The sequence below is a fragment of the Labeo rohita genome, chromosome 5 (assembly GCF_022985175.1).
Source record: "Labeo rohita strain BAU-BD-2019 chromosome 5, IGBB_LRoh.1.0, whole genome shotgun sequence".
Classification (NCBI taxonomy): Eukaryota; Metazoa; Chordata; class Actinopteri; order Cypriniformes; family Cyprinidae; genus Labeo; species Labeo rohita.
The window spans coordinates 35,274,205-35,301,720 of NC_066873.1; the positions used below are offsets into that span (position 1 = coordinate 35,274,205).

At 36.6% G+C, this 27,516-nt stretch overlaps 2 protein-coding genes across 6 annotated transcripts in view; one reads left to right on the forward strand and one right to left on the reverse strand.

Moving 5' to 3' along the window:
* Positions 1–1,200: 1,200 nt before the first annotated feature.
* ankrd13a (ankyrin repeat domain 13A) lies at positions 1,201–13,990 on the reverse strand. Its single transcript, XM_051110876.1, has 15 exons — positions 13,454–13,990; positions 12,735–12,870; positions 12,203–12,327; positions 10,291–10,336; positions 10,045–10,188; positions 9,630–9,819; positions 8,379–8,445; positions 8,116–8,197; positions 7,589–7,650; positions 6,679–6,809; positions 6,421–6,578; positions 5,889–6,029; positions 5,513–5,688; positions 5,368–5,429; positions 1,201–3,171 (listed from the first exon to the last, which is right to left on the reverse strand). The coding sequence occupies exons 1-15, from the start codon at positions 13,559–13,561 to the stop codon at positions 2,976–2,978; spliced, it is 1,824 nt and encodes a 607-aa protein (XP_050966833.1). The 5' UTR covers positions 13,562–13,990; the 3' UTR covers positions 1,201–2,975.
* Positions 13,991–15,331: 1,341 nt separating this feature from the next.
* git2a (G protein-coupled receptor kinase interacting ArfGAP 2a) overlaps positions 15,332–27,516 on the forward strand; it is a 33,085-nt gene continuing 20,900 nt past the window's right edge. For 4 of the 5 annotated variants that reach the window (XM_051109733.1, XM_051109731.1, XM_051109729.1 and 1 more), the window contains exons 1-8: positions 15,333–15,752; positions 20,140–20,273; positions 22,731–22,843; positions 24,820–24,925; positions 25,158–25,244; positions 25,346–25,476; positions 25,723–25,817; positions 26,086–26,131. In XM_051109733.1, coding sequence (XP_050965690.1) covers positions 15,671–15,752; positions 20,140–20,273; positions 22,731–22,843; positions 24,820–24,925; positions 25,158–25,244; positions 25,346–25,476; positions 25,723–25,817; positions 26,086–26,131 — 794 coding nt within the window. In that variant the 5' untranslated portion in view covers positions 15,333–15,670. Of the gene's footprint in view, positions 15,753–20,139; positions 20,274–22,730; positions 22,844–24,819; positions 24,926–25,157; positions 25,245–25,345; positions 25,477–25,722; positions 25,818–26,085; positions 26,132–27,516 lie in introns of all 5 variants that reach the window. The other variant, XM_051109728.1, reaches the window with a different exon arrangement.

The window sequence follows — 27,516 nt, forward strand, 5'->3', positions numbered from 1 at the left end:
AAACAACGGTTCACATCTAATGCAGGGACCTATTAAGAAATGTCACTTCACATAAGATTTCTCAATGGGAAAGTGTATCTTTGTGTGAATAAACAACCTTCTTCATGCACATATCTATGTGTGAGGCTAATAAAATATCAGACCCAATTGTGCCACATCCTCCAATGCTCTTTTTTTACAGTAATATCAGTATAATTGGTGTAATTTGGATTGGATGGGAGACTGGATTATGTCACATTTTTTGCATCCACAAATTTAACGTGCACTTTAAAATTTGCAATTACAATTCTCAGCTCCTTTCTGAAAAATTCTTCCATGTTATTCATCACAGATATCTTTAAGGAAAATATTTAATGGTTGTTCTGGGTCTCTTTTCATTCCCACAGTCAACAACAAATACAATTTGCAATTCCTTTTGAATGTAGTCCAGAAAATACCTCCACAGGATATGGTTTTTAAAAAACATTCAAGACATCATAATAAAAAAGAGACATATATAGGTACACATTAGAACAGTGCCATCTGTTGGTTTGTTTAATAAAACTCATGAGGCACAGGAGAAATTATATATGACCCTGGACCACAAAACCAATCATAAAGGTCAATTTTTTTTTTTCTAAAAAGCTGAACAAGTAAGCTTTCCATTAATGTGTCTGTTAGGATAGGACAATATATAGCTGTGATTCAACTATTTGAAAATCTGGAATCTAATATAGCGCCTTTCAAGTTATCCAAATAAAGTTCTTAGCAATGCATATTACTAATTAAAAAATAATCAATAATTTTAACCCATACAATGTACTTTTGGCTATTTCTACAAATACACCCATGCTACTTGAGACTGGTTTTGTGGTCCAGGGTCACATATATTATCTGACCCTTTAGGTAATGTGACAATAAATGGCTAGATCCTGAAATAAAAGTACAAATAAAATAAATAGAATCCAAATGATCTTTAATAATAATAATTATAATAAATAAGAACTGCATTCAAAGTATAAATAAGTAAAAAAAAGCTAATTTTATGACAAGATATATTCATAATTTTGAAGATTCATATATTGTACCGCTAATAACCACTTTTCAAATTTAAAGTAAAAATAAATTAAACTGATCTGATCACCTTGATTGTTTTTATACCTTTATTATTTCATTTGCTCTTGGTATGCAACGGTCATAAGGTTAATGATGCACAAAAAAGTCAATAAAGTGCTTTTATTAAAGTAAAAACATTTTTTTTTTTATGTGTGTGTGTTTGTCAAATATACATCACAGTTTACAAATGCCTTCAGGATTTCTTCAACATGCTCAAACAGGAAACTTTCTCTTGCATTTTGCAGCATGACAATTAACCGAGAATCAAACGAACACTAACCCTGATCTGGTAAAGACCATTAAACATTTTGGCAATTAGTTAAGACTTATACCCAAATACTAAAAGTTAAATTAGCTTCTAAACAAAGAATGAAACTGAATTCTGTATCCAGGAGTAATGATATGTGGATAATCGTAGCCAGAACATTTGATTCATTGTAGTCTGTTGTTTAAATGCAGCATACGAATAAATACAGGAAACTAAAATCAATGTCCTGTTAATAAAACATCCCAATAATAAATGCAAAATTGTGGCTGCCACTATCCTCAGATCCTGGTTCACTACAAGGGAAATAAAGCAATATAAATGTCTATTTGTGACATATAATGAGGTGACAGAAGATATGGTTAAAATGGGTTTGAGCACACACTGCTTCATACAAAAAGTAGTGAGAGAGATACTGCAAGCTGTAAGTCAATACTCAAGATGTCTTTTGAGCCTCACAAGGCTTTAGAAACACTTACAGAAAGAAGTCGACAAAAGGACATTCAAGACATCAAGAAAAAAAAAAAAAAAAAAAAAAAAAAAGCTCTGTCAGCTACAACAGGAAGGAACTGCGTGAGATTCCCTAAAATTCCCAAACAGAGCAGGGCAGGTTCTTCAACATTTACCACATCAGAACCTCAGTCAGCAAGCAATGCTGTCCAACCACACACACACACACACACACTCCCACAGACAACCATCTTCTGAAACAAAAACAGCTGGTTTTCTTGTTACACATTCCCCTAGTCCTTTAGTGTAGCATGAGGTTTGGTTGGTGCCAGAAAAGTGACCCAGTACTGCCACATTCAGTCTTTGCATTACAACATACTCATGGCGATCTAAGCGGTTTTATTGTATCATTTTACAAATTAGGCAGACTAAAAGCTTGAGGCGTATTGGCTTACATCGGACAGCCCCTTTCAGAAATATTCTGGTCTGTATGAGTGCCTCTTACTCCTGCGAGGCACGGCGGTGTGATTTATTGCCTTTACAGTAGAGATGCTTCAGTCAGAAGTTGTCTAACGACAAAAGCACACGGGCTGAAAATGGTACTGTCCTACTGCTGTGTGTAAAACATTCATTTCTTTCACTTTCCTTGGCTGTGTATAAAATGGTTTTAAAGGAACCGACAACTGGTGAATATCAGTTGAACCCTGAGATATAGTATTAATATAAACCTAGTGCTAATGTTATGCAAAACAACCTTCTTTTCTGTCAAAACAAACAATAAAACTTTATCTAGTCATTACGGTCAAGACGTACAAACTCACATGTCCGCGTTCGGACTTTCAAGGACATCAAAACCTTTCTAACACATAATCTTAAAAAAGCAGCACTGGATTTCTTGTAAAATACATGAGCAATTACCTCTTTAGAGGAAAAGAAAAGTGGGAAAAGCAGTAAGTGATAATGAAATAAAAAGTTTGCTTATTTTTTTTTTAAAGATAAGGAAGCGCGATGTTGGCTCCAAACTGAAAATATGTAAAAATGTGTAGTCGTATGTCAGTGGCAACAGAGAACTGCGTGAATCTGAAGAAGGGTATAAATAAAAAGGTTTAATGGTTATGGCATTAACAGGAACTCCCTTTGTCTTTCCTTCCCTCATCTTACTCGGTCACTTTTCTGTTAAGGAGAGTTGTAAAATCCTCTGTAATTCCTCCTCTTCTTCCTTCCTTCTCTTTTCCTCCTCCTCTTGTGCCCGGGCTGACAGCTCCATAGCCAATCGCAGGTCAGTGTCGGGGCTCGAGGTGGAGCCAGGGCTTGAGGGTGTGGTGTCACTAAGGTCTACTAAAACTCCTTCAGACCCAGACCTGTGGTGAAGTGACAGAATGAGACCATTTAAGGAAATGTACAGAAGAATTGGCAGAAAGCTTTCTGAAAGATCACCCTATGCATACTTTATATCTGCTCAAAACTCTCATAAAGTCTCATATGCTCACCAAGTCTGCATTTATTTGATCAGAAAATAGATTAAAGGAGAACTCCACTTCCAGAACAACAATTTACTCACCCCCTTGTCATCCACGATGTTCATGTCTTTCTTTCCTCAGTCGTAAAGAAATTATGTTTTTTGAGGAAAACATTTCAGCATTTTTCTCTATATAATGGACTGATATGGTGCCCCGATTTTAAGCTTTCAAAATGCAGTTTAAATTCGACTTCAAACGATCACAAATGCGGTTGTAAACGATTCCAGCTGAGAAAGAAGGGTCTTATCTAGTGTAACAATCGGTTATTTTAATAAAAATAATAAAATTTATATGCTTTTTAATGTCAAACACTCGTCTTGTCTTACTCTGCCTGGACTGTTTTTATTCCGGTTCATGACAGTTAGGGGGTGTCGAAAAACTCCCATCTCATGTTCACCCTTAACTTGGAAATCGCCCTGTATCGCTGTTTTAACTTTTTTGTTAAGGGTGTTTGATCAACTTTGCATGTTCACTTTCACGTTCAAGTTCAGGGAGAGAAAGGCAAGACAAGCGTTTGAGATTAAAAAGTATTTAAATTGTATTTTTTAATGAAAATAACTGATCGTTTGGCTAGATAAGACCCTTCTTCCTCGCTGGGATCGTTTACAACCGCATTTGGGATCGTTTGAAGCCGCACTGAAACTGCATTTTGGAAGTTTAAAATCGGGGCACCATAGCAGTCCATTATATGGAGAAAATACAGAAATGTTTTCCTCAAAAAACTATTTCTTTACAACTGAAGAAAGAAAGACATGAACATCTTGGATGACAAGGGGGTGAGTACATTATCTGCGAATCTTTGTTTTGGAAGTGGACTTCTCCTTTAAACACACTAATACTGTGAAATATTATTACAATTTTTTTTTAAAAGTGTGTTCTGTTTTAAAATGTTATTTATTCTTGTGTTGCCAAAGCTGAATTTTTAGCAGCCATTACTCCAGTCCTCAGCATGGCATGATCTTTTGAAATGCGTTTGCCCTGCGTATAACATCATGCATGCATTTGTCGGAGGCTCATTTAAGAAAAATAACTGTTAAATTGCAAAGTAAAAAAATAAATCCTTGATGATCCTTGATAATGTATGCAGCCTGAATGGTCAGGTGTTGTGTAGTGTAGACTAAAATCATTCCTGACACGCAGTGAAAACGCCAGTATAGATGAAGATTTTTTTCGTTTTTAAAATGGCACTAGTGTAAACAGGACCTTTGTCATTCTTTAAAGGGATAGTTCACCAAAAAATGAAAACTCTGTCATTAATTACTCACCCTCATGTCGTTCCAAACCTGTAAGACCTTTGTTCATCTTTGAAACAAATTAAAATATTTCTGATGAAATCTGAGAGCTTTCTGACCCTGCATAGACAGCAATGCAACTGACACATTCTGACAAGGCCCAGAAAGGTAGTAAGGATATCGATAAAATAGTCCATGTGACATCAGTGGTTCAACCTTCATTTTATGAAGCTAAGAGAATACTTTTTGTGCGCAGAGAAAACAAAAATAACAATTTTATTTAACAGATTCTTCTCTTCCGTGTCAGTCTTTGACGCGTTTACAAGAGTAGCACAATGCATGCATGTACATTCCTATGCTTGTAAACGCCAGTCAGAACGCCAGCTCATGCATGGTACTCTTGTGCTGAATATAACGTGTTGTTTTTTGTTTTGTTTTTTTGTTTTTTACACAAAAAGTACTCTCATAGCTTCATAAAATTATGGTTGAACCACTGATGTCACATGGACTATTTTAACATGTCCTTACAATCTTTCTGGGCCTTGAACTTGTCAGTTGTGTTGCTGTCTATGCAGGGTCAGAAAGCGCTTGGATTTCATTAAAAATATCTTCATTTGTGTTCTGAAGATGAATGAAGGTCTTACAGGATTGGAACTGTAATAATGACAGAATTTTCATTTTTGGGTGAACTTTCCCTTTAATTTAATCACTCCTCCTGAAACTATTAATTTAAAAAAAAAAAAGTTTAAAGAGTATGTGTAACTATTTGTCCCTGAACAAATTATTATGGAAACATAAAAATTACCCATCACTCAACCGGTTCACCATGGACTGTGTTGCCGGTCCATCAGAATCACTCCAAGTGTCCTAAAACAAAACAGCCGGCCAGACTGCATGTTAGAGACAGACATCAAGAAATGCACAAATACACTAACAGGAAGCTCTCTGACCTGTGAATTCAGTGCACTGGACTCAAGCAGGCTCTGGTGAATGGCATACTGGAGTAGCTCTTCATCATGACTGACTGGGTTGTACTGGCGTGTGTTGGAGTGGCGGTAGCCCCCTCGGTGGTGATAGTGAGCAGGCGGCACGAACACAGATGGACACACCTTGAATGGAGCTTGTCCTGCAGGAGTAAGTAAACATGTTTACTCAAAAATACTGCAATTAATGTTCATGTTAGAACATTTTCCTGCTGGATCAATAAACCATATAACTCACTCCTACTATGAGGTGCTTTTGAGATGATTTATTAGATTTTGTGATTGGTACAGTTAACAGGTCTTTTTATTTTGGAACAGATGAGGAATCAGTGCATTTTCAAACCTGACGCCTGGCTGTCACACTTCTCTTCTGTAGGTGTGGGTGTAGAAGCTGATTGGTTGGAGTCTAGAGGCTCATCTGTACTGCACTTGTTGACGCTTCCGAACGTGATGCGGGCATTCAACACATGGAACAACGGAATTTCTAAAGAAACAGAAACAGAATCAAACCCGTGATTTAGTTAGCAGTATGTTCTGTTTTATATTAAATCCATTCCCACAAGAAATATACAGAATCAGTATAAGTTTTCCCTGCTAGGGTCAATAGTGTTTTTGGACAAGGTGAAAAAGTTAGACTTGAAACATGAAAGCAGACTTGTGAGAAGGACAACTACACTAGTTAATACTAAACTCTTTTCCATACACATCTTGCAAACATTTAGTTGATTTTTAAGAGTGTGCTTGCAGCTATTGCAGGTAAGTTAATATTCAATCTGACGCATTTAGTTACAAATGCAAATTTTATGCTGGACAAGGTTTAATTTCAGAACTGAGTAGTAGGGTTGTTTGTTCCTCTTCTTCAGTCTTTCACTCACCGATTTTCACAGGGAAGCCAGGGGGAAACCTGAGGTTGATGAAGTCCCTGAGTCGGGCAAAGTGAGTGCTGGTGCGAGCCATCAGGTCAATAATGGGAGTAACCTGCTCCACCAGAGACAGAGGATGTTCCTCGCTCATCCACAGGGTGCCTTTAAACCTGAGAGGGGGTCAAAACATAAAACCTCAGCCATTTCTTCAATTAAATATGTGTAATTTATTTTTAAATAATTTTAGTGAGGTTGACTGATCAGCCTTACTTTTGTGTTCTAATGGTGAGCTCAATGGGACGACCGATGTCTCTGCCCTGCAGGTCAAAGTTGGGGTCAAAGTACTCCTCTGGAGTAATAGCTGTGGGGTTTGTGGCAGTGGCAAATTCCATAGTCATGTCCTGTAATTATACATAGAAACGACCAATGTGATAAACTACTTTGCTATGACACCTGAGGAGAACCGACTTAAAAAAGTTCAAGATCATACATTTGCATGGAGATGTCATTTGGTTTAAAATACTGTATCAGACTCAATGACAGTCATACAGTTGAAGTCAAAAGTTTACACCCCCCTTTCAGAATCTCCAAAATGTTCATTATATTACCAAAATAAGCAGGATCATACAAAATGCATGTTAAATGTTTATTTTGTACTGACCTGAATAAGATATTTCACATAAAAGATGTTTACGTATAGTCCACAAGAGAAAATAATAGTTAAATTTATAAAAATTACCCCGTTCAAAAGTTTACATCCCCTTGATTCTTAATACTGTATTGTTACCCACCAATTCTTTGCTTTTCCAGCATGTTTGTGTATTTGAACCGTGTGACTGTATGATTTTGAGATCCACATTTTCACACTACGGACAACTGAGGGACTCATAACTATTACAGAAGGTTAAAATGCTCACTGATGCTTCAGAAGGAAAAACCATGCATTAACAGCCGGGGGGTGAAAACTTCTGAAAAAAAATTGAGATGTGTACATTTTTCTTATTTTGCCTAAATATCATGGTGTTTTTTTCATTTAGTACTGCCCTTCAGAGGCTACAAAAGATTGCAAATTCTGAAAGGGGGATGTAAACTTTTGACCTCAACTGTAAGTATGGCTGAAGAACCCAAATGCTTCAGTAGAACACAAATTCAATGTATCTGGTTTGTGTGCTTATCTTACCCCTTGAGCACCAATCTGTTGTTCTACAGTCCCTAGTAAAGACTCCAGAACATTCCTTTCACCTGTTGAGATCAAAAAGCATCAGTAATTAATATTAACCAGTTAACCTAACTGCAGGGAACAGTCTATTGATGCTTTACCACTGACAGGGTGCTGGAGCCCGATCTGGAACCATTTCATGCCTTTTCATCATCAAATATTGGCTAGAAATTCTGGCTTCAAACTGACCCCTAAAACCTGAAACCGATAACATCAGAAGCCAGGGGACAACATAATGTCTGCACTAAATAGTTTTCAAAACAGCAACTTAATCTGACAAGGCTGATGCAAAACAAAACTATACTAGCATTATATAATACTAAAGCTGGTAATATGCTAGTTATGTACTGTAATAACGTTAATTAGCTCACAGTCAAGAAACATAGGGATGTTTTGAGAGATTTGCAGTTCCCGATCGAGCACCAGCACCATTTTGTTAGAAAAGGGGTATGATATTTATAGTGTAAATCTTAAAGTGGGTTAATTACTTTTTATCCTGGCCTTCTCCTCGTCTGTGAGGTGCTCCGTCCTGGTGCGAATCACAACGTTCACATTGTTCACTGAAAAAACCTGCCAAAAGCAGTAACATCACCCATAGGACAAAGACTGCCTTATTCTGAAACTCAATGATCTAAAAACAGTCATACTTTTCACTTAGGAGTTTCTGTAACTCTAAAAGAGCACTTTTTTTTTTTCCTGACAGTGTTTTTAAACGGTACAGTAGTTCATAAACACCTGGTCATTTGCTTACCTTGGCTTCAAATCCATTAACTACTTCTGTTCTGTCTGATCTCCAACCCCAAATACCAGATTTAGATCTGATCACAGAATAAATTGTTTTAATAGCATGTTTGATTTAATCTTCAGCAACAAAAAATGACTTTTTATGTATGTTTATTTCTGTAAATCAAAAAACTTAGTCACAATGTTCAAAGAAGGTTTATTTGTGATATTTTTCATTTGTGACCCTGGACCACAAAACCAGTCATAAGTTGCACGGGTATATTTGTAGCAATAGCCAAAAATACATTGTATGTGTCAAAATTATTGATTTTTCTTTTAATCCAAAAATCATTAGGATATTAAGAAAGATCATGTTCCATGAAGATATTTTGTAAGCTTCCTACGGTAAATAAATCAAAATGTAACTATTGATTAGTAATCAATGCTAAGAACTTCAGTTTGACAGCTTTAAAAGCGATTTTCTCAATATTTCGATTTTTTGCACCTTTAGACTCCAGATTTTCAAATAGTTGTATCTCTGCCAAATATTGTTCTATCTTAACAAACCATACATCAATGGAAAGCTTATTTATTCAGCTTTAAAAGAAATTAAGTTAGGTCAAATTGACACAAATATTGTTGTTTTGAACATTCTATTTATCAAAGAATCCTTAGGAAAAATAAATTAATAAAAGTTTTCACAAAATGTTAACTAGCACAATTTCTATAAAGTCAGAATTGCAAGCTAAAACTTGCATTTCTGACAAATAAATACACAATTCTGATAAATTAAGTTAGAATTGCGAAATATAAACTTGCAATTGTGAGAAAAAAATCCTCAAAATTGCCAGATTTACTCTTGCAATTCTGAGAAATACAGTCTGAATTGTGAGATATAAACTCGCAATTACCATTTTTAATTTTTTACTCAGTAGCTGAAATGGATTTCAAAAAAAAAAAAAAAGTAATAAGTAATAAAAATTTACACACAATTCTGAGAAATAAATTCACAATTCTGAGAATTCTGTGAGATATTAAGTCAGAATTGTGGGATATATAGATGCAATTCTGAGAAAATATCAGTCCCTCAAAACTGGACTTTATAATTTATTATGAGAGATGTAAGCTTGCAATTGTGAGAAAAAAAAAGACATAAAAACTCGCAATTACCTTTTTTAAAAAAAATGTATTCAGTGGCGGAAACAGGCTTCCATTAATAACATAAACTTTGGAATGGTAGTGCATTTATTAGATGTAAATCTTATACATGGGTCCATACCTCTCAAACGCAATGTTCTTTGTGTCCAGATATGTGTTGACAATGGGTGTTGTCAGCCTTTTGGCTACTTCCTGTTCGGCGGGCTGCATGGAGTCCAGTGTGACGTCCTCCATCTCTCGGGTGAGATCAAAGCGCTCAGTGTCCACCACCTCGTCCTCATGATTAACTTCCATCAGCTCAGTGCAGTTGTCTGTGAGTGCGTACATGATACTGATCAACCACAAATAAACATTAGGCATTTTACTCATCCTCAAATGAAGTGCATTAGTAAACAAACAAAAGTGAAATTCCTGTAAACTTCAGAAGAATTCACAGCACATTTGCTAGAACCCTTCCACCAATATTAATGTGTAAATTATGGATGGTTAGAATGGTTGACTAGTGTTTGATGAAAATAAAGCAATTGCAAAATAACCTTCTCCTCTAAAGATGTAGCTTCTTCTTCCTCTGATCCAGGTCATGTTTTCAAAACCCAGCAGGGTGGTGTCCACCCTAAGACAGGCCCCACTCTTCCAGATTCTGCACACGTCGCTGGGACACACGCGCGATACGAGAGGAACTGGAGCCAGAGCAGAAGCAGCAGATGAGGATCATTCTACAGTCTAATAAAACCATTAGGATTTATGTACAATAAAACTAAGGGGGCAAAAAGAGCACTTACTCCAGCTAGTGAACTCCCACTTCATCTCCATGTAGAAATCTGGTGACTAGGACAAAAAGAGGTTCATTACACTTAAGGCCCTTTCACATGACTCACATCAGGGCTTCAATGCACCTCTCAACACAAGAGTCATGTGCCTCTTTGACTTCCATATAAAGTGTTGCAAATAGCATTCAAGAAAGACATTTTAATGAGGTTGCTTGGTAGCAAGAAAGCATATGCTGTAAACAGTGAATAGTGAAAGTAAAACAAAAAGGTAAGATATTTGACCTTAGAACAGAAAACGCATGTGACAAATGAATAAAAAAAAGGACTGTTTAAAGGGATAGTTCAACCAAAAATTAAAGTTCTGTCATTAATTACTTGCCCTCATGTCATCCCAAACCCGTAAGACCTTCATTCATCTTCGGAATACAAATTAAGATATTTTTTATGAAATCTGAGAGCTTTCTGACCCTGTATAGACAGCAATGCAACTAAAATTTTCCCATAAACGAAGTAAGGACATCGCTAATGTAACATCAGTGATTCAATCGTAATTTTATGGGACTACGAGAATACTTTGTGCACAAATATAACAAAAATAACAACATTTAACAATTCTTCTCCTCCAAATCATGTCTTGTGCCATTATCTTTGTGCACAAACAGCATTCTTGTACCTCAGATGGAGTGTTTTACTGACGTCCTTACTACGTTTCTGGATCTGGGAACATTTCAGTTACATTGCTGTCTATGCAGGGTCAGAAAGCTCTCAGATTTCATGAAAAATATCTTAATATGTGCAACGACATGTGGGAGTTGCAAATTATTGACATAATTAATGACAAAATTTTTAGTTTTGGGTGAACTATCCCTTTAAGTAATAAAACATCTATGAACATCACAAATGCCTTTGATGTTTACACAAAGGATAGGGTTTTTTAATTGCCATGTAGCCAAATGACAGCAAAAGCACATAACATCTGAACACTTCAGCTACCATTTAAAAGTTTAAGGTGAGTAAGATTTTTTTTTTTTTTATTAATACTTTCATTCAGCAGGGATACATTAAACTAATGAAGTGCCAGTAAAAATGTTTATAATATTACAAAAGACTTGAGGGATTCATGTGCAACTATTACAGAAGGTTCAAACGCTCACTGATGCTTCAGAAGGAAGAAAGAGCATTTAGAGAATTTGGAGATCAGGGTGAATTTAACTGATTTTGTCTTCTGGGAAACATGCACGTATCTTCTGTAGATTCTGAAGGTCAGTACTAAATAAAAAAATTATGATATTTAGGCAAAATAAGAAAAATGTACACACATTCATTCTGTTCAAAAGTTTACACTCCTGGCTCTTAATGCATCGTTTTCCCTTCTGAAACATAAGTGAGCATATTAACCTTACGTAATAGTTGCATATGAGTCCCTCAGTTGACCTCAGTGTGAAAAGATTGATCTCAAAATCATACGGTCATTGTTGGAAAGGGTTTAAATACACAAAAATGCTGAAAAACCAAAGAACTTGTGGGACCTTCTGAAGAACAGCGGGCAGTTTAACGATTCAGGACAAACAAGGGACTCATGAGCAACTAGTACTAAACTAAATAAAAAACACCGCTGTGGATCATTCAGGTAACAACACAGTATTAAGAATCAAGTTTATGTAAACTTCTGAACAGGGTCATTTTTATAAACTCAACTTCTATTTTCTCATGTGGACTATATGTAAACTCATTTATCTTCTGTCTTTTATGTGCAATATCCCATCCAGGTCAGTACTAAATAAAAAAATAGCAGGCATTTTGTATGATCCCTCTTATTTTTGGTAAAACAATTAACATTTTGCAGATTCTGCAAGGTGTGTGTAAACTTTTGATCTAAACTGTATATCACAAAATAATAAACAAACTCAAATGACAGACGCACCTCTCGGATCTTGCAGAGTAACTCTGGAACACCCCCCAGCGCTGTGGAGGCTTTGAGATAATCTCGTCGCTGGAGCACCAGCTGCACCATCTCTGGATCTCCTGTGCTGACTGCTTCCTGCAGCACTGTACAGACAGCCATACAAAAGTCATACATCTGCTTTAACCAGACCCCTAGGTATTTTTCTTTATCTAAGGATATAGGCTTGTAATGGAAATGTAAACATACTAGCTTACCTACTATTATATAATGCACATACGATCTGCTAAATGACCAGTAAGTGTCTTTGAGGAGGTGATCATTAGAGTAACACTGCATTCCGGAAAAGCCGGACCTGAGGTTTTAAACCTTTCAACGGCTGGGAAAACTACTGATGTGCAAGTGGTCATAGTAGCTCTAATGGCATTCTTGTGGGGGACAATGTAATTCAAGTTCAACTTCAAAGACTGCCATGGGTATCTGATGTCTTATCACTGCCAAAGACCTTTAGCCATAACTTCACTAATGTGCAATTCATAAGCTCTATTCTCACCTGTCCAATTTTTGCTGTTCTCTTTGGAAACATCAGCGCCGTGTCTGAGCAGCACCCTCACCGACTCCAAGTGTCCTAGTGAGACGGCCAAGTGCAGAGGGGTCCGGCCCCTGGGATCCACCTCTTCAATGTTACTCTGAAAGGTGTAAATATATGCGGCTAATGAGGAAACTAAGAAGGGTCAAAAATCATGAGCATTGTGTTAAAAATGAAAATGAAAATGGAAATATTGAATGCAACTGGCCTTAACCGAAACACTGAAACCTAGTTTCTATTATGTTACAATATTACATTTTTTCTTCTTACTGCTACATGTATTATTTATCTATTTATTTAAATCAACATTTATGCATTTAGTTTACTTTTAGTTTTTATTCTTGATTTATTTTTACACGTTTTTCCCCCCCTTTTCCTCGAATCCCAGTTTGAGAGGCAGTGATCTACAGCATGGTGCCGCAAAATGAAGCTTTATTGATGATAGAATGAGCTCACCAGCTCTCCAGCGCAATGACACACAGCAGTGCTGAGGTTAACAAGTGGATGGCAAGCTGATGAAGCATTTGCAGTAAGATCCAATAATGCACCAATTCCAATTCCATTAGAATATTAAATAGATGACAAGCATGTCATGAAATCCACTGGAGCAGAAATCTCACAGCAGCCAAATGATTCTACCATCAGCCTACATACATCAACATTTACAGATATCCCATACATACCGTCTGTATCTCTTTTTCCAGCTTCCTGTAATCATTCTCCCACACCAGGGTATGGAGTGGAAACCTGAGGCTGAAATCCTCGACGCTGGCAGCGGTGGCGGACAACATTCTGGCTCGATCAAACTCTCCGTGTCTCCCCCTCCAAAATCAAGAGCCAGCCTGCGAGCTAGCTACTGTCATGAACCATCAAAGCTCTTCATGCGTTTAATTAATTGTTAATAATTATACAGTAACTCTGACTATTAAACAGGTGGATTTTAGTAAAGGAGACGCCGAAAACGCAACCAACTTTTTTTCAAAATAAACTTTTGAAAAACAAGGAAGTGGCAGGTTGAAACTATTTGGGTGGGGGTGTATCCAGTCATTTGACTAATCCTTCCTACAAACCGTTTTGCATTTGGCTACTTTTATCAATATAAATATAAAATATAAAATATTCGGTAAGAGTCGAATTAGCTATATGTGATCTATCAAGAAAATGGTAAAGGAAAAATAATTGTTTTTTCTTATTGAATTGGGCAAGCCCAAAGCCAGACTAAACCATTTTGTATGAAGGAGGGGGGCGGTCGAGCTATAAAATATGGCTATAATGTGTTAAGTCAAAGAGTGAATTTTGCTTTTTCGTAAATAGAAGTTATTTTTAGAAAATTGGGCATGAAACGAAAATGTTTTCAAATGAAAATCAGTAAATAATTGTAATAAAAAAATCGCTCGTCTGTAGGTAGGCGCGACGCCTCTGTGTTTTAAAAGATCTTCAGCTCATCAGGAGCGGCCCGCTGCTGGTAAATTACATCAAGGGTTGCCAGGTCCACGCTTTTCCCGCGGAATTGTGCTACTTTTAAACTCTTGCTTTTCCACCCGCGGGTTAATGGTTTGACATATTGCATAAAGTATATTTAAATGAAATGCTTGTACTGAAATATTTTATGTTCTACCAGTGATAAAACTGCGGCAGATGCTGGGTTAAAAACAACCCAGCGCTGGGTGAAATATGGACATATGGGTTGTTTTGACCCAGCAGTAGTTTTATTTCATTTTATTTAACTCAGCCATTTCTTACCAATAAACCCAAAATAGGTTGGAAATTAAAATGTATTAATATATCCAATAAATATACATTTATTAATAAGTTGACTAAATGATAATTAAATAATAAACTTTTTTCAGTTGAATTGCTAATTAATAAATGCTCGCCTTCTGATTATTGCTGATGCTTCTAGTAATTATGTGTCTGATTTTTATTTACTACCTATTTTGGGTTCGTTTTAAGCCAGCCATATAGTCATTTTTAAGCAATAGTTTAGTTAAATAAGGTTGGGTTAAACATTTCCATACTAACCAGTCACTGGGTTTGTCCATGTGCCACCCAGCACTGGGTTGGGTGTAACCCAACATTTTTAAAGTGTGGACGAAGGACTCTTGAGCTGTGTTTATGATCACTACAATATACTGGTTTTCAACAGTGACTGTGAAACATGTACGTCAAGTATGGGAATTGCATATTCTGAGTTTTGATATTTGAAATATGGTCATTAGCTGCTTTTGGTACTTTTGATTGGCCATTGGGTTAGTTTTGTTACGCAGACATGGCAACCCTGATAACTTCTGCGCATGCGCAGGTATGAACGCAGCATGTTGTGAAGATCGCGTCCTACATGTCTTGAATTTAATTTCCGACAATGTCTGGTTTATTTCTCAGTTTGTAATTATATTTCAAACATACATTTTCAGAATTACATATTTAATACAATGTATTTTAATATAATCGCCTCACGGCCCGCGAATAGATGGATAAACTGATAAAATATCTCAGGCGTTGCAGTGACGCGTCTGTCCACTACGTGTCAGGCAGCGCTAGAAAGCTGATTTATCGTCACTATAAACTCAAATGTGTGGTCTGGGAGGGCAGATGGCACTCTACTGCGATCTGATGGGTTGCTGGCAAGCATTTCCGTAGTGTAGTTTTTAATGCATCATGACACAGGCTCCACTGCCTGAGTCGTCTGTCCTAATTTCAAGCTAGACACGCTAACCCGACATACATTACTTCACACACAGCAGCAGCCAGTGCAGATGTATGCACGCATTTGACTCGTCCGTTATACGCGGGTATGAGATCCCCTTTTGGTGATAAAACACTTTTAAACGGATGCAATCATCATGTTAAAGCGGTGCATGCTTTAAATTTATCCGTGGGCGATTCGGGGTCGATAATACATGGTAATACCAACGTTCCCGGAGACAAGGATGTCGAAACGGCTGCGAAATAGCGAAGTTTGTGCGGACTGCAGCAGTTCGGGTGAGTATATTCCGGTACTAGAGATTTTTAATAAAAACCTAACTTGCACTGGACAACAAGGTGATATTACTGAATTAATTGACCGACTGATAACATTTAAGTATAAAATTTATGTGTTGTACGCCAACCTCCATTCTGTTTTGGATGTATGAATGGATAATAAATGTATGTGTTTTGGAGTGTAATAATGTAATTTCATTGGCTACGTCTTAAAACACAGTAAGCTGTCTACCTAGACAGCATTTTAGGCACGAGAAGCAAGTGCCCAATCAAGCTGCACGCTGATAGCTCAGTAGGTTTTGAGACAGAGCCATTGCATGCAGTGTTGACTCAACTCTATGGGTGTTTTCAGCTTCAAATGATGCTGTGAAGATTTAAGATCAATCACACTACTGTTTTATCTGGAAAAATAGTACTTTCGTGACCCCCAAGTGGTATTCCTGGTGAAAACATCTACAATAGGCAATATGTATTTTGATTTGTGTAAGTTTGCTTAATGGTGACATTTTATTACATTTTCAGTCTCTGAGAAGTCAGGGCGCTGCATGCGTTGGTTATAGTCACTTGTTAGTAATAAATAATGTTATTTATTGCCAACAAGTGACCCTGAGCAACACATGCTAGTAATAAATATTTCTGTTTATTACTAACAAGTGACCCTAGCTGACACATACAGTGCCCTGACTGCTGAGAGGCTGAAGAAAGAAATAAAACATCACAAAATATTGTTGTCCTCATTGCACGGTGAATAACTATATCACTGTTTTGACCTCCAAAGACTGTAAATGATATTAAAAACGTGTTTATTTAATCGTAGAGAATGATTTCATATACATTGCGTTTTTAATACACCCATTTTGGTGCTTGAACTATGAAACATTGCTAACTTTTTTGTCCTGTGTGGTTTTGTTTGTTGTCCCATCGTTCGGTTTTCTCCTCACTCCCCACATTGATCCCCTTTGATTAGCTACGCCTCAGTCACCAGCTGGCTTGGGCTGCCCCAGCATGTCAGTATCATTGGGCAGTTGTTGTTAGGGTGAATATTTTTAGTCATTCAGCACTGGGTTTTATTTTAGCCGCTGCAGCACTTGATGGGGAAGAGAGCAGCACTTGGCTCGGAGAGAAAGAAAAAGAGAGGGAGGGAAGAATGAGGGTGAAAGGGGGAATGATGCTTGTGCCAGGTGCTTGATTCTGGCCCTTGGCCTCTTTGCAGCTGTTGTTTGATACTTCCTGTGCTTGAAGGGAAGTGACTTTTGCTTCTAGGCTGCTCTCTGCTTATCAGTGGATCAGTTTTTAATTTAGATGGCTCATGTTTCTGTCAGACTGATGCAACTGTGGTATCGTATATCCCTCACACGGACTGCGAAACCCAAATTGGTCATTAACTTCTTAAGTGTGGGCATCTTCAATAGCCTGGCCACTTGACGCAGTAAAATGATGCATTTTAGTCTAGATTTATCCTTTTAGTTAGGTTAGGGAATAGGGATCATATTTAAAATCCTCTGGGTAGAAACAGACTGAGAAATAGACTTTCTTTTTTAAGGAAATTGAATGTATTTTGTTTCGATAATATTTATTTTATTAATATTTGGTTGAACCTTCTGTAATAGTTGCAAACGAGTCTCTCAGTTGTCCTCAGTGTGAAAAGATGGATCTTAAAATCATAGAGTCATTGCTGGAAAGGGTTCAAATACACAAATTCGAAGACCAAAGAAATTTGTGGGATCTGAAGGATTTTTCTGAAGAACAGCGGGCAGTTTGACTGTTCAGGACAAACAAGAGACTCATGAACAACTACCAATAAACAAACAACAACAAAAAAACCCCACAGCTGTGGATCATTCAGGCAACAACACAGTATTAAGAATCAAGAGTATGTAAACTTTTGAACGGGGTCATTTTTATAAATTCAACTATTATTTTCTCTTGTGGACTATATGTTAACATCTTTTATGTGAAATATGTTATTCATGTCAGTACTAAATTAAAAAATAACATTTTGGATGATCCCTCTTATTTTGCAGATTTTGCAAGGTGTGTGTAAACTTTTGACTTCAACTATAAATACTTACTTTTATTAGGTTTTGCATTTGGATATATATTTAGACATGATCAATAATTACTTTATCATGGCAAAAAATGTGTTTTTTTTTGTATTAATTTCTTAGGCCAGTCATTTTTTATATCAAAGATAAAAAGTGTGGCTATTTTTTAATATCATTTAGCCTTTTCTAAAAAAAAAGTCCAATAGTTTTTTTTTTTTTTTTTTAATTTATTTATGTTTTTGTGTGTGTGTGTATATGTTTTATACCGTTTTTATGAAGTAAAAAATGTCCAAAGACCACCAAAGGGTTAAAAGATGTATAAGAATATAAAAATGCACTTTATTAACATTAATTAGAAAAAGTGTTGGCCTGTAATCAGTGTGAAAATAAAATCCTCAAAACTCTGTTCTTGGGGAATTCTGACACTCTCATGCGCTGACTTACATCGTTGTTTCTGAAGGAAGTGAAATCACAAGTTGGACGGAATCTGCCCTCGGGAAAAGTTGTGGGGGGGGGGGGAAGGGTACGTTGCTGAAAATATGAACACGTCTCGGGCTGCTCAGACGCATTAGTCATAGGTCCAGTGTGGTTGGCCCCACTTTCACTGCTTTGGCATCATGACTCAGTGAAGGAATGACTATGACATATTCTATTAAAAACTGGCTTGGTATGGGACGCCCATGAAGGACAAGGGCCAGTGAAAAGTGTTAATTTATGAGCAGAGATTCTGTCTCTGGGTCGTTGAGTTTGTGTAGTGTAGTAGTAGTGGGGGATCTCTGAGCGGTTTGGGATAGGTCTCAACTGGTGGTTTGTGACCTAAAAATGGGTCACAGGTTGCAGCTAACCATATAGTGTGCTTAATATAGCAAAGTGATGAAAAAATTTAGGTGATAATACCACTGCAATATTTAGGCCTGTGTTTATTTCATGTGTTATGGTGGTGAATCACTCTTCTGCTGTTGTTTATGCATTTACAAATGCTATAAAAATCCTTTTCAGCATATTTTATACTAAATTTGTTGGATATGTTCAGTTCATTGTTAATTACATGAAAATTTCAATACTGATTAGATTTAGATTTTTTAAACTGCACTGGGTTGCCACTTGATCGACGTAAAATCTGCAGTTAAACCAAATTAATATCACACTGCAGTAGACGATCTTCTCAAATAATAATAAGGTAGTGAAAATAAAGCCGCGCAGTGTTTCCCAGTCACCTGCTCGTACCCTGGAAGTAAAGCTCAGCTGCTTAGCATTTGTTGTGGTTTGAGGCATGTGTATGTAAGAGGAAGTTAGCGCGTTTACAGCCGTACATGAAAGGATGACATTCAACCCTTGCTACTGTGACCTTATAAGGAAGAACTCGGCACTGCATTTTGTTGTTGTCATATGTTACATTCCATACATATCAATGCTACATTTTTTTTTTTCTAGGAAAAGGTCAAATGCTCATATTTACAGATAATGAGCATTTCTGCTAAAAGTAATGGTTTATTAGACCATTATAGTGGAACATAAATAAATTAATACTTTACATAAATAAATTAAAAGGTACTCTGTATACACCAAGTGCATTTTACAATAAACATATTTATTTTTTAATATGAAATCAAAACACTGTTATTTCAGTGTTATTTTAGTTTAAATATTTATTTTAATTATTTTTTTCTCTCTGTTTTTGTTTGAAAGTTTTATTAATTTTGTGTGGTTCTGTCATTTTCATTATTGTTTTGCATGTCTATATAGTGTTAATTTATATTTCATGTACATCAAGTTAAACTAAATGAAAATGAGACTTGTTTCCCTGCCAACTAGCTGTAGTAAGTTTTTAATATTTTATTTCAGGTTTTTTTTTTTTTTAATTTTTAATTTTTAATATTTTATTTCATTTCAATGATCTTTTTATTTCAAGTAGTGACAATGTTTTTTTTATGGTTTTAGTTTTATTTAACTATAATAATACAGATCAAAACATGCTTTCTTAGTGGACATTTATGATGATATGATTCATTTGTGCATCTGAAGTTCATTCAAATGTTTAAAATATAATCAATTCCAGAAGTTCAAGAAGTAATGTGTGAAGATCCCATTTCATGTTGACTGCATTCTGCACTTTTTGAATTAGATTTTAAACTAGACAAGCACATTTCGTCAGTGCATTCTTGTAACAAGCATCCTCCTTACATCAGCCTTTTAAAAGTATTGTGTTTCTGTTTTCATTCTCAAGCACCAGCCAAAAAGCTCCATTAGTGTTATTGTGTATCGATCACTGATTGACATGCTGCTGAGACACACTGTTGTTTACTTCCTGTTAATCTGTTGATTTCCTTGGGATCCCTTAGATCCTCGCTGGGCGTCTGTGAACAGAGGAGTTCTGATATGTGATGGGTGCTGCGGTGTTCACCGCAGTCTGGGTCGCCACAACTCACAAGTGCGGCATTTGTCAAACACACCCTGGCCGCCCACTCAGCTACAGGTGAGCTGAACTCTGAGACTCTTTCATTATGCCTTTAAAGTGATAGTTCACCCAAAAATGAAAATTCTGTCATTAATTACTCACTCTCATATCGTTCCAAACCTGTAAGACCTTCTCTCATCTTCAGCACAATAATTAAGATGTTTTGGATGAAATCTGAGAGCTTTCTGACCCTGCATAGACAGAATTTAAATTTTAAGGTGAACCATCTTTTAACTGGCCACTCTGCGTCATCTGAGACTTTTTGGCATTATAGTCATCATCTTTAGTCTCAGGCACATTTTAAAGTAGTGGTCGACCCATATGGGTTTTAATGGCCAATGTTGATACCAACAATACTGTAGATAAATTTTGGACCTTACTCAACTTGCAAACTTTGGTCCACTTTTATATACTCTATAAATAACTTGTCCTGTACATACTGTATATATACCAGCTTGTCCAGTAAGTCCTAAAACTAGTTGAATACTGCGGTTGGAAACAAGTGTTCGAAGCTCCAGATAGGTGGTTAAAATTAAGTATACAGATCACAAGGTATTTATGCCAGTCTTAAAGGGATAGTTCACCCAAAAATGAAAATTTGATGTTTATCTGCTTACCCCCAGGGCATCCAAGATGTAGGTGACTTTGTTTCTTCAGTAGAACACAAACGAAGATTTTTAACTGAACCGTTGCAGTCTGTCAGTCATATAATGGCAGTCAATGGCTACCAAATCTTTGAGAGTAAAAAAAAAGCATACACAAACAAAACCAAATTAAACCCTATGACTCGTGACGATGCAAAGATGTCCTAAGACAAGAGAAACTGAACAGTATTTATAGAATTTTTTTTACCGCTATGTCCTACCGTCCTGAGCGCATGCACAGCATCTGGCGCGTGACGTGTACGCGCTCTGGCGTAGTTTTCACAAGCGCCGGAAGCGATCTCTGTGCAAAGTGTAAACAATGAGTGACGTATAAGCGCAGATCGCTTCCGGCGCTTGGGTATACTATGCCAGAGTGCGTACACATGTCACGCTCAGGACAGTAAGACATAGCAGTGAATCAGAGGTAAAAAATTAAGTACCGTTCAGTTTCTCACACAAACTAATTGTTTCGTGTCTTAGGACATCAGTGTATTGTCACGAGTTTTTGTTTGGTTTTGTTTGTGTATGTTTTATTTACTCTTAAAGATTTGGTAGCCATTGACTACCATTATATGACTGACAGACTGCTACGGTTTGAGTTAATAATCTTCGTTTGTGTTCTACTGAAGAAACAAAGTCACCTACATCTTGGATGCCCTGGGGGTAAGCAGATAAACATTAAATTTTCATTTTTGGGTGAACTATCCCTTTAAATGGTTTGATCAAATGGTAATTAAAATGAAAAATTCATGATCCAGTTCATTATTAAAAAGTGTCTGCCTAGTACTGTATGTGCTAAAAATTTAAATAAAATTAAAATTTCATTATTCATGGTCTTAAATCAGTAGGCAAATAAGAAATGAAGAGAATTGCAGATACAGTGAAACTGCAAATACATGTTTATTAAATAAAATTTAAAAATTAAAATTAAATTTTTAATAAAGACGTTTTTATTTTCTCTTTATAATTTTTATTTTTTAAATCCATATGTATGCAAATTCATTTGATTAATTTAAAGAAATAGTTCACTTCAAAAAAAAAAAAAAAAAACATTTTCTAATAATTTACTCACCCCCATGTCATCCAAGATGTTCATGTCTTTGTTTCTTTATTCAAAAATGAAAGGATGTATTTGAGGAAAACATTCAAGGATTTTTCTCCATATAGTGGACTTCAATGGGAGCCAATAGGTTGAAGGTCCAAATTGCAGCTTCAAAAGGCTCTACACAATCCCAGCGGAGGAATAGGGTTTTATCTAGCAATACTATATGGAGAAAAATCCTGGAATGTTTTTCTCAAAAAATTATTTTCTTTTCGACTGAAGGAATAAAGACATGAATATCTTGGATGACATGGAGGTGAGTAAATTATCAGGAAATTTTTATTCTGGAAGTGAACTAACTCTTTAAAAATGAGCAAAAAAAACAAAATTCATAGGCGATCTAATAGCCATTAGTTTTGTGGCCTCTTATTCTAATTAGAACATAAAAAAACAGTCACAGTATTGTGTACTTGTGCAGCCTGGAGCATCTTTTCTCTAAAGTTCCTGTTCTTTTGATCTAAATGACTGATAGCTTTGATCCAGTAATGCCTCTGTTCATTTACTGTGTCTTTGTATAGTACATTTTTCCACATTCTTATTTACAGATCCGGGTTTTTTAATCCATCAGTGGAGGCTTTTGAATGGAAAGAAAATGGTTTATTGGTGTGCGACCTCACTGGAGGGCTTTCCAACAGAGAATGTGACTCACAAAACATACTTAAAAGAGTATGTTGTCATAATGAATTTTTGTCTTGTGATGTATGCCCTCAATTTCTTTTTCATTCACAGATGGTTCAGACATTATACAACAATGGTGCTAATGCAATATGGGAGCACACCCTGCTGGACCCGTCATCCATCACGAGCGGGAAACGCAAACCCAATCCTCAGGATAAAGTCCAGTGAGTCTTTTTCGTTTTCTGTTTTTTAAACATAATAGAAAGATGTTTGCTTGGTATGCACTTCCATTCAAAAGTTTGGGTCAGTAAAATGCATGTGAATGCTTTTATTCAGAAACGATGCATTAAATTGATCAAAAGTGACAGTAAAGACAGTTTTACAGGGCTCTACAGTGTGACCATTTCAGTCGCATTTGCTACTGCGTGTGACTATGAAAAAATATTTAGGAGCAGCAGTGCGACTGACCCGATCAGCATGTTTGTGTTTGTGCTGAGGGGAGCTTCAAAGGTTTCTGCGTGTTTTTGCCACGTTGAATAATGTATCACAGACATATCTCACGAATCCTTTCATAAGCAAAGCGTAGAGAGAGTGTAAATAAGAGATTAAGTGTGCAGTGTAGAGAGCTTCGTTGATTATAATGGAACTTTGTGAGATCACGATGAACAACACTGACAGCTTTTGATGATTTTTAAGGGAGTTATATATTTGTGTTATATTATTTTTGTGAAATAAATTAAATATTTGTGTTGTGTTATATATTTCACGCAGTTGTGTACATACGTTATCTCAACGTATTTGAATCATTGTCGTCTATCATTGATGCAATATACACGCTATCCTCGGTTTCCGCTTATGATACTATGGCAACATGCGTGAACAAATGCGGAAGTTGTAGTTTTACAGCATGCAGATCTACATAGAAACTACATAGAAACTTCCTATAGGCGAGTTATTTGAGCAGACTCTGTTTTTCCGGTGAGCATGAGTAGCGGTACACGAGCGGAACGCACATTTATACATTTATATATATATATTCAGCCGTTTTTCTCTTTCAGCCAAAAACCGAAAATGCCATTTTCGGCCGATAATTTTCGGTGGCCAACAATTCGGTGCATCCCTAGTTTTTATCAAGTCTGGGGAGCAAACCTATGGTAATGTAATTAAATACAGTATGGGCTGCACAAAAACATTTAGCCATACTTGCAAATACTGTGGGTTCGTTCAAATTTACTTTTAGAACGACTGTTTAACACACGTAAAAATGCGCATCATTTACCCGCCAAATCATGACAAATAGTCACATATCAGTAAAAGGCTAATATTGAATAAAATTTAATGCTCTTTGCAGATAATTCATTATGATGACATAAAATTCTGTTATTAAATGTACAGGTTAATAAAAAAAGTAATACATGTGCATGATTTGTGAAAACGACATCTCCCAATGTTCCATGCTCCGTCATTGCGTCATCGAGCTTCGCCTCTGTTATTGCGACCTCTAGCGGCGAAAACTTACGTATTGTGCCTTTAACGGAAAGTGAACCAACATAAGGCTAAAGGCAGCCTAAGGTTTTCAATATGACTTAATTTATGTTTAACATAACAATTTAATAGAAACATTAAGTTATTAATGCTTACATTTCATTAGTTATTCAAAAAGCAGGCTCTGCTGTTATTCCTGGCACCGGCTCTGGGACGCGGCTAATCTAGTCGATGCTTGCTTGTGTTTATACCAGCCACCTGGCGGCAATTTTCTGAAGCGCCCCAGAAGCGGCTCTCTTCACTGCATGGCTAAAGTTAGGTGCCTAGTCTATTTTTGACGGAAAATAATAATAATAATCGTCTTGCTATCGTCAAAGACATCAGCAACAGGCGATATCTCTGACTATTGTCTGTCGGCACAACCCTATTTTCCATCACACAAATGTATTACATTTTAAGATATATTAAAATCAAAAATACTTATTTTAAATTAAAATAATATTGCACAATATTGTTGATTTTACTGTATTTTTAATGCAATAATTACAGCCTAGGTAAGCATAAGACTTCTTTAACACTTCTTTCAAAAAAAAAAAAAAAAAAAAAAAAAAAAATTACCTGACCCCAAAGTTTTGAACGGTAGTGGCTGAAATATGTCAACTCCTTCAAGTGTTAACTGGCTCTAATAGCTCCATTGTTTCTCTCACCCAAAAAGCCCTAACAAAACAGAGTTCATAAAATCAAAGTATCAAATGCTGGCTTTTGTCCATCGTTTACCCTGTCGAGATGACGACAGTACAGCAGCCGCTGATCTAAGCAAGGTAAGGAAAGAGTTGCCTGTTTTACAGTTGACATTCTTCTTCATTTCCGTTGTTCAGTGCTTTCAAATATTTGATGCTTTCATTACAGTACTTTTGTTTCAGACTTGACATGCATTGTTGAATTGTAGATTAAACAGTTCCTCTGGCACATCTAATACCCATCTGGTGCAGTCGTCTTCTGTCAGACTTGTTGAAATGTCTCTATTGACGTACATTGTCTTTGAATCTGCAGCAACTTCACTCCAGCGTGAGAACCGGCAATCTTGAGACGTGTTTGCGGTTACTGTCGCTTGGGGCTCAAGCCAACTACTTCCACCCGGTAAAAACCTCTGATCTCTTATTTTTATCATATTCAGTTCCGTAAAAAATGCTCTCCAAACGTACTACTCAATTTTAACGGTTCTGCACTGGTTTAAACAGGAGAAAGGGAACACTCCGTTGCACATTGCTGCTAAAGCAGGACAAGTTTGCCAGGCTGAGCTCCTGTGTGTTTATGGGGCGGACCCTGGTGCTCCAGACTCCACTGGCAAAACGCCCATCCACTATGCAAGGTAAGCAATAATAATACCTATATTACCAAAAACAATTTTTTTATAACTTTTAATTAATGATAACACTGCTCCATGGTTTGTAATTATATGATTCAGAAGGCCTGCTGTGTGCTCTATTACTGGTGCACATTTTACAGAAGACTCTGAGAGGGACCACAAGGGCTGAATGGAGCATTTGGCACAGGACCCCGACGTTCAGAAATAAAAACCCATATGTCATAACGTCATTGTGTTGTTTGTAATCAGGCAAGCTGGCCATCAGGACCTGGCAGACAGACTGGTGGAAATACAGTATGAGCTCACCGACAGGCTGGCCTTCTATCTCTGTGGGCGGAAGCCTGGTGAGTCAGAGCACAGAGCGATGTGTGCTATCATGATGAGAGCTGATGTTTTGATATCCAGCTGCGGGGCTGCAGACGCTGATGAAGCCAGTTTATAGCACGCTCTTGCTTTAGCGGGTTATGGTCTTGAGTGCGCCAGATGGCTCAATAAAATACCACAGTGATGTTGAAGTCAGCTTGATGCATTTTATTGCTTTAGAGTGCATCTTTATCAGTTGGAAGTGTTAAACCATGTATGTCAATACTGTCAATACATTTTGTGTTTCAGATCACAAGAACGGACAGCATTTCATTATACCACAGATGGCAGACAGGTAGTAATAATCTAATGCATTCTGAAGTTTTCCAGTGTGAACTAGTACCATTTTTATAAAAGTTTCTTCAAGAGGAGTGCTTAGTCATGTTTTGGTCACGGAGTAATGCTGATTGCATCCCAGAATACTTCCCCGCATGGCTATAATAGCAATCCAAACAGGTTTTTAAAATTGACGTAATTTAACGTTAATATCTTGCCATTTCCTTTTGTGCTGTCTTTGGAAAAGAAACGTGTAAGTATTTTACATAGAGAATGGCTATTGCAAATTAAATTTCACCATTTATCTTTGGCCTTTACAGGTTTTTAGGGCTGTCAAACAATTAATTGCGATTAATCGCATACAAAATAAAAGTTTGAGTTTGCCTAATATATGTGTGTGTACTGTGTGTAATTATTATGTATATATAAATACACACAAATTAGTGTATATATTTAAGAGAAATATGTTATATACAAAGTATTTTTATTTATATATAATATAAATTATATAAAAAATATTGGCACCCTTGTTAAATATGAGCAAAGGCAGCTATGGAAATAAATCTGCATTGTTTTGTCCTTTTGATCTTTCATTAAAAGAAATCACAAAATTCTTATCTTTCATTGAAGTAAAAAGAGAAAAAGTGGGGGAAAAAATCTCGTTATGAAATAAATGTTTTTCTCTAGTTCATGTTGGCCACAATTATTGGCACCTTTTCCCAAGATAACAGCTCTGAATTTTCTCCTATAAACCCTGGTGAGTTTGGAGAACACCTGACAAGAGATCAGAGACCATTCCCTCATACAGAATCTCTCCAGATCCTTCGGATTCCCAGTTCCATGTTGGTGCTTTTCCTCTTCAGGTCAGGCAACTGGGACGGCAATGGCAGAAGCTTTGTTTTGTCCTCAGTGACACATTTCTGTGTTTGTTTTGGATCATTGTCCTGATGGAATATCTAAACACAGCCTGTTATAAGATTTCTAACCCAGAGCCTTTGGCCACACAAAGTCTCCTTCTCACCATCCATTATGACGATATAGACACACGTCCTCTTTCAGCCAGATTTGTAACATCTTTAGTTGATTGGAACTTCTTAATTATTGCCCTGATGGTGGAATTGGGGATATTTTTAATGCTTTAGCTCTTTTCTTACAGCCACTTTTTATTTTGTAAAGCTCAGTAATTTTGTTCTGCATATCAGAACTATGTTCTTTGGTTTTACTTCTTGTGATGGACAATTAAGGGAATTTGGTCTTTGTGTTCCTCATATTTAAAATCCTGTGCAACAGGAAGTTATGGCTGGACAGTTTCATGCTCCTAGCTCCACCCTGGTGTGCTAAAAAAAATGTAAATATGAATGGGAATATATGTTTCATAGATATTTTACTCATGAGAATTTCTAG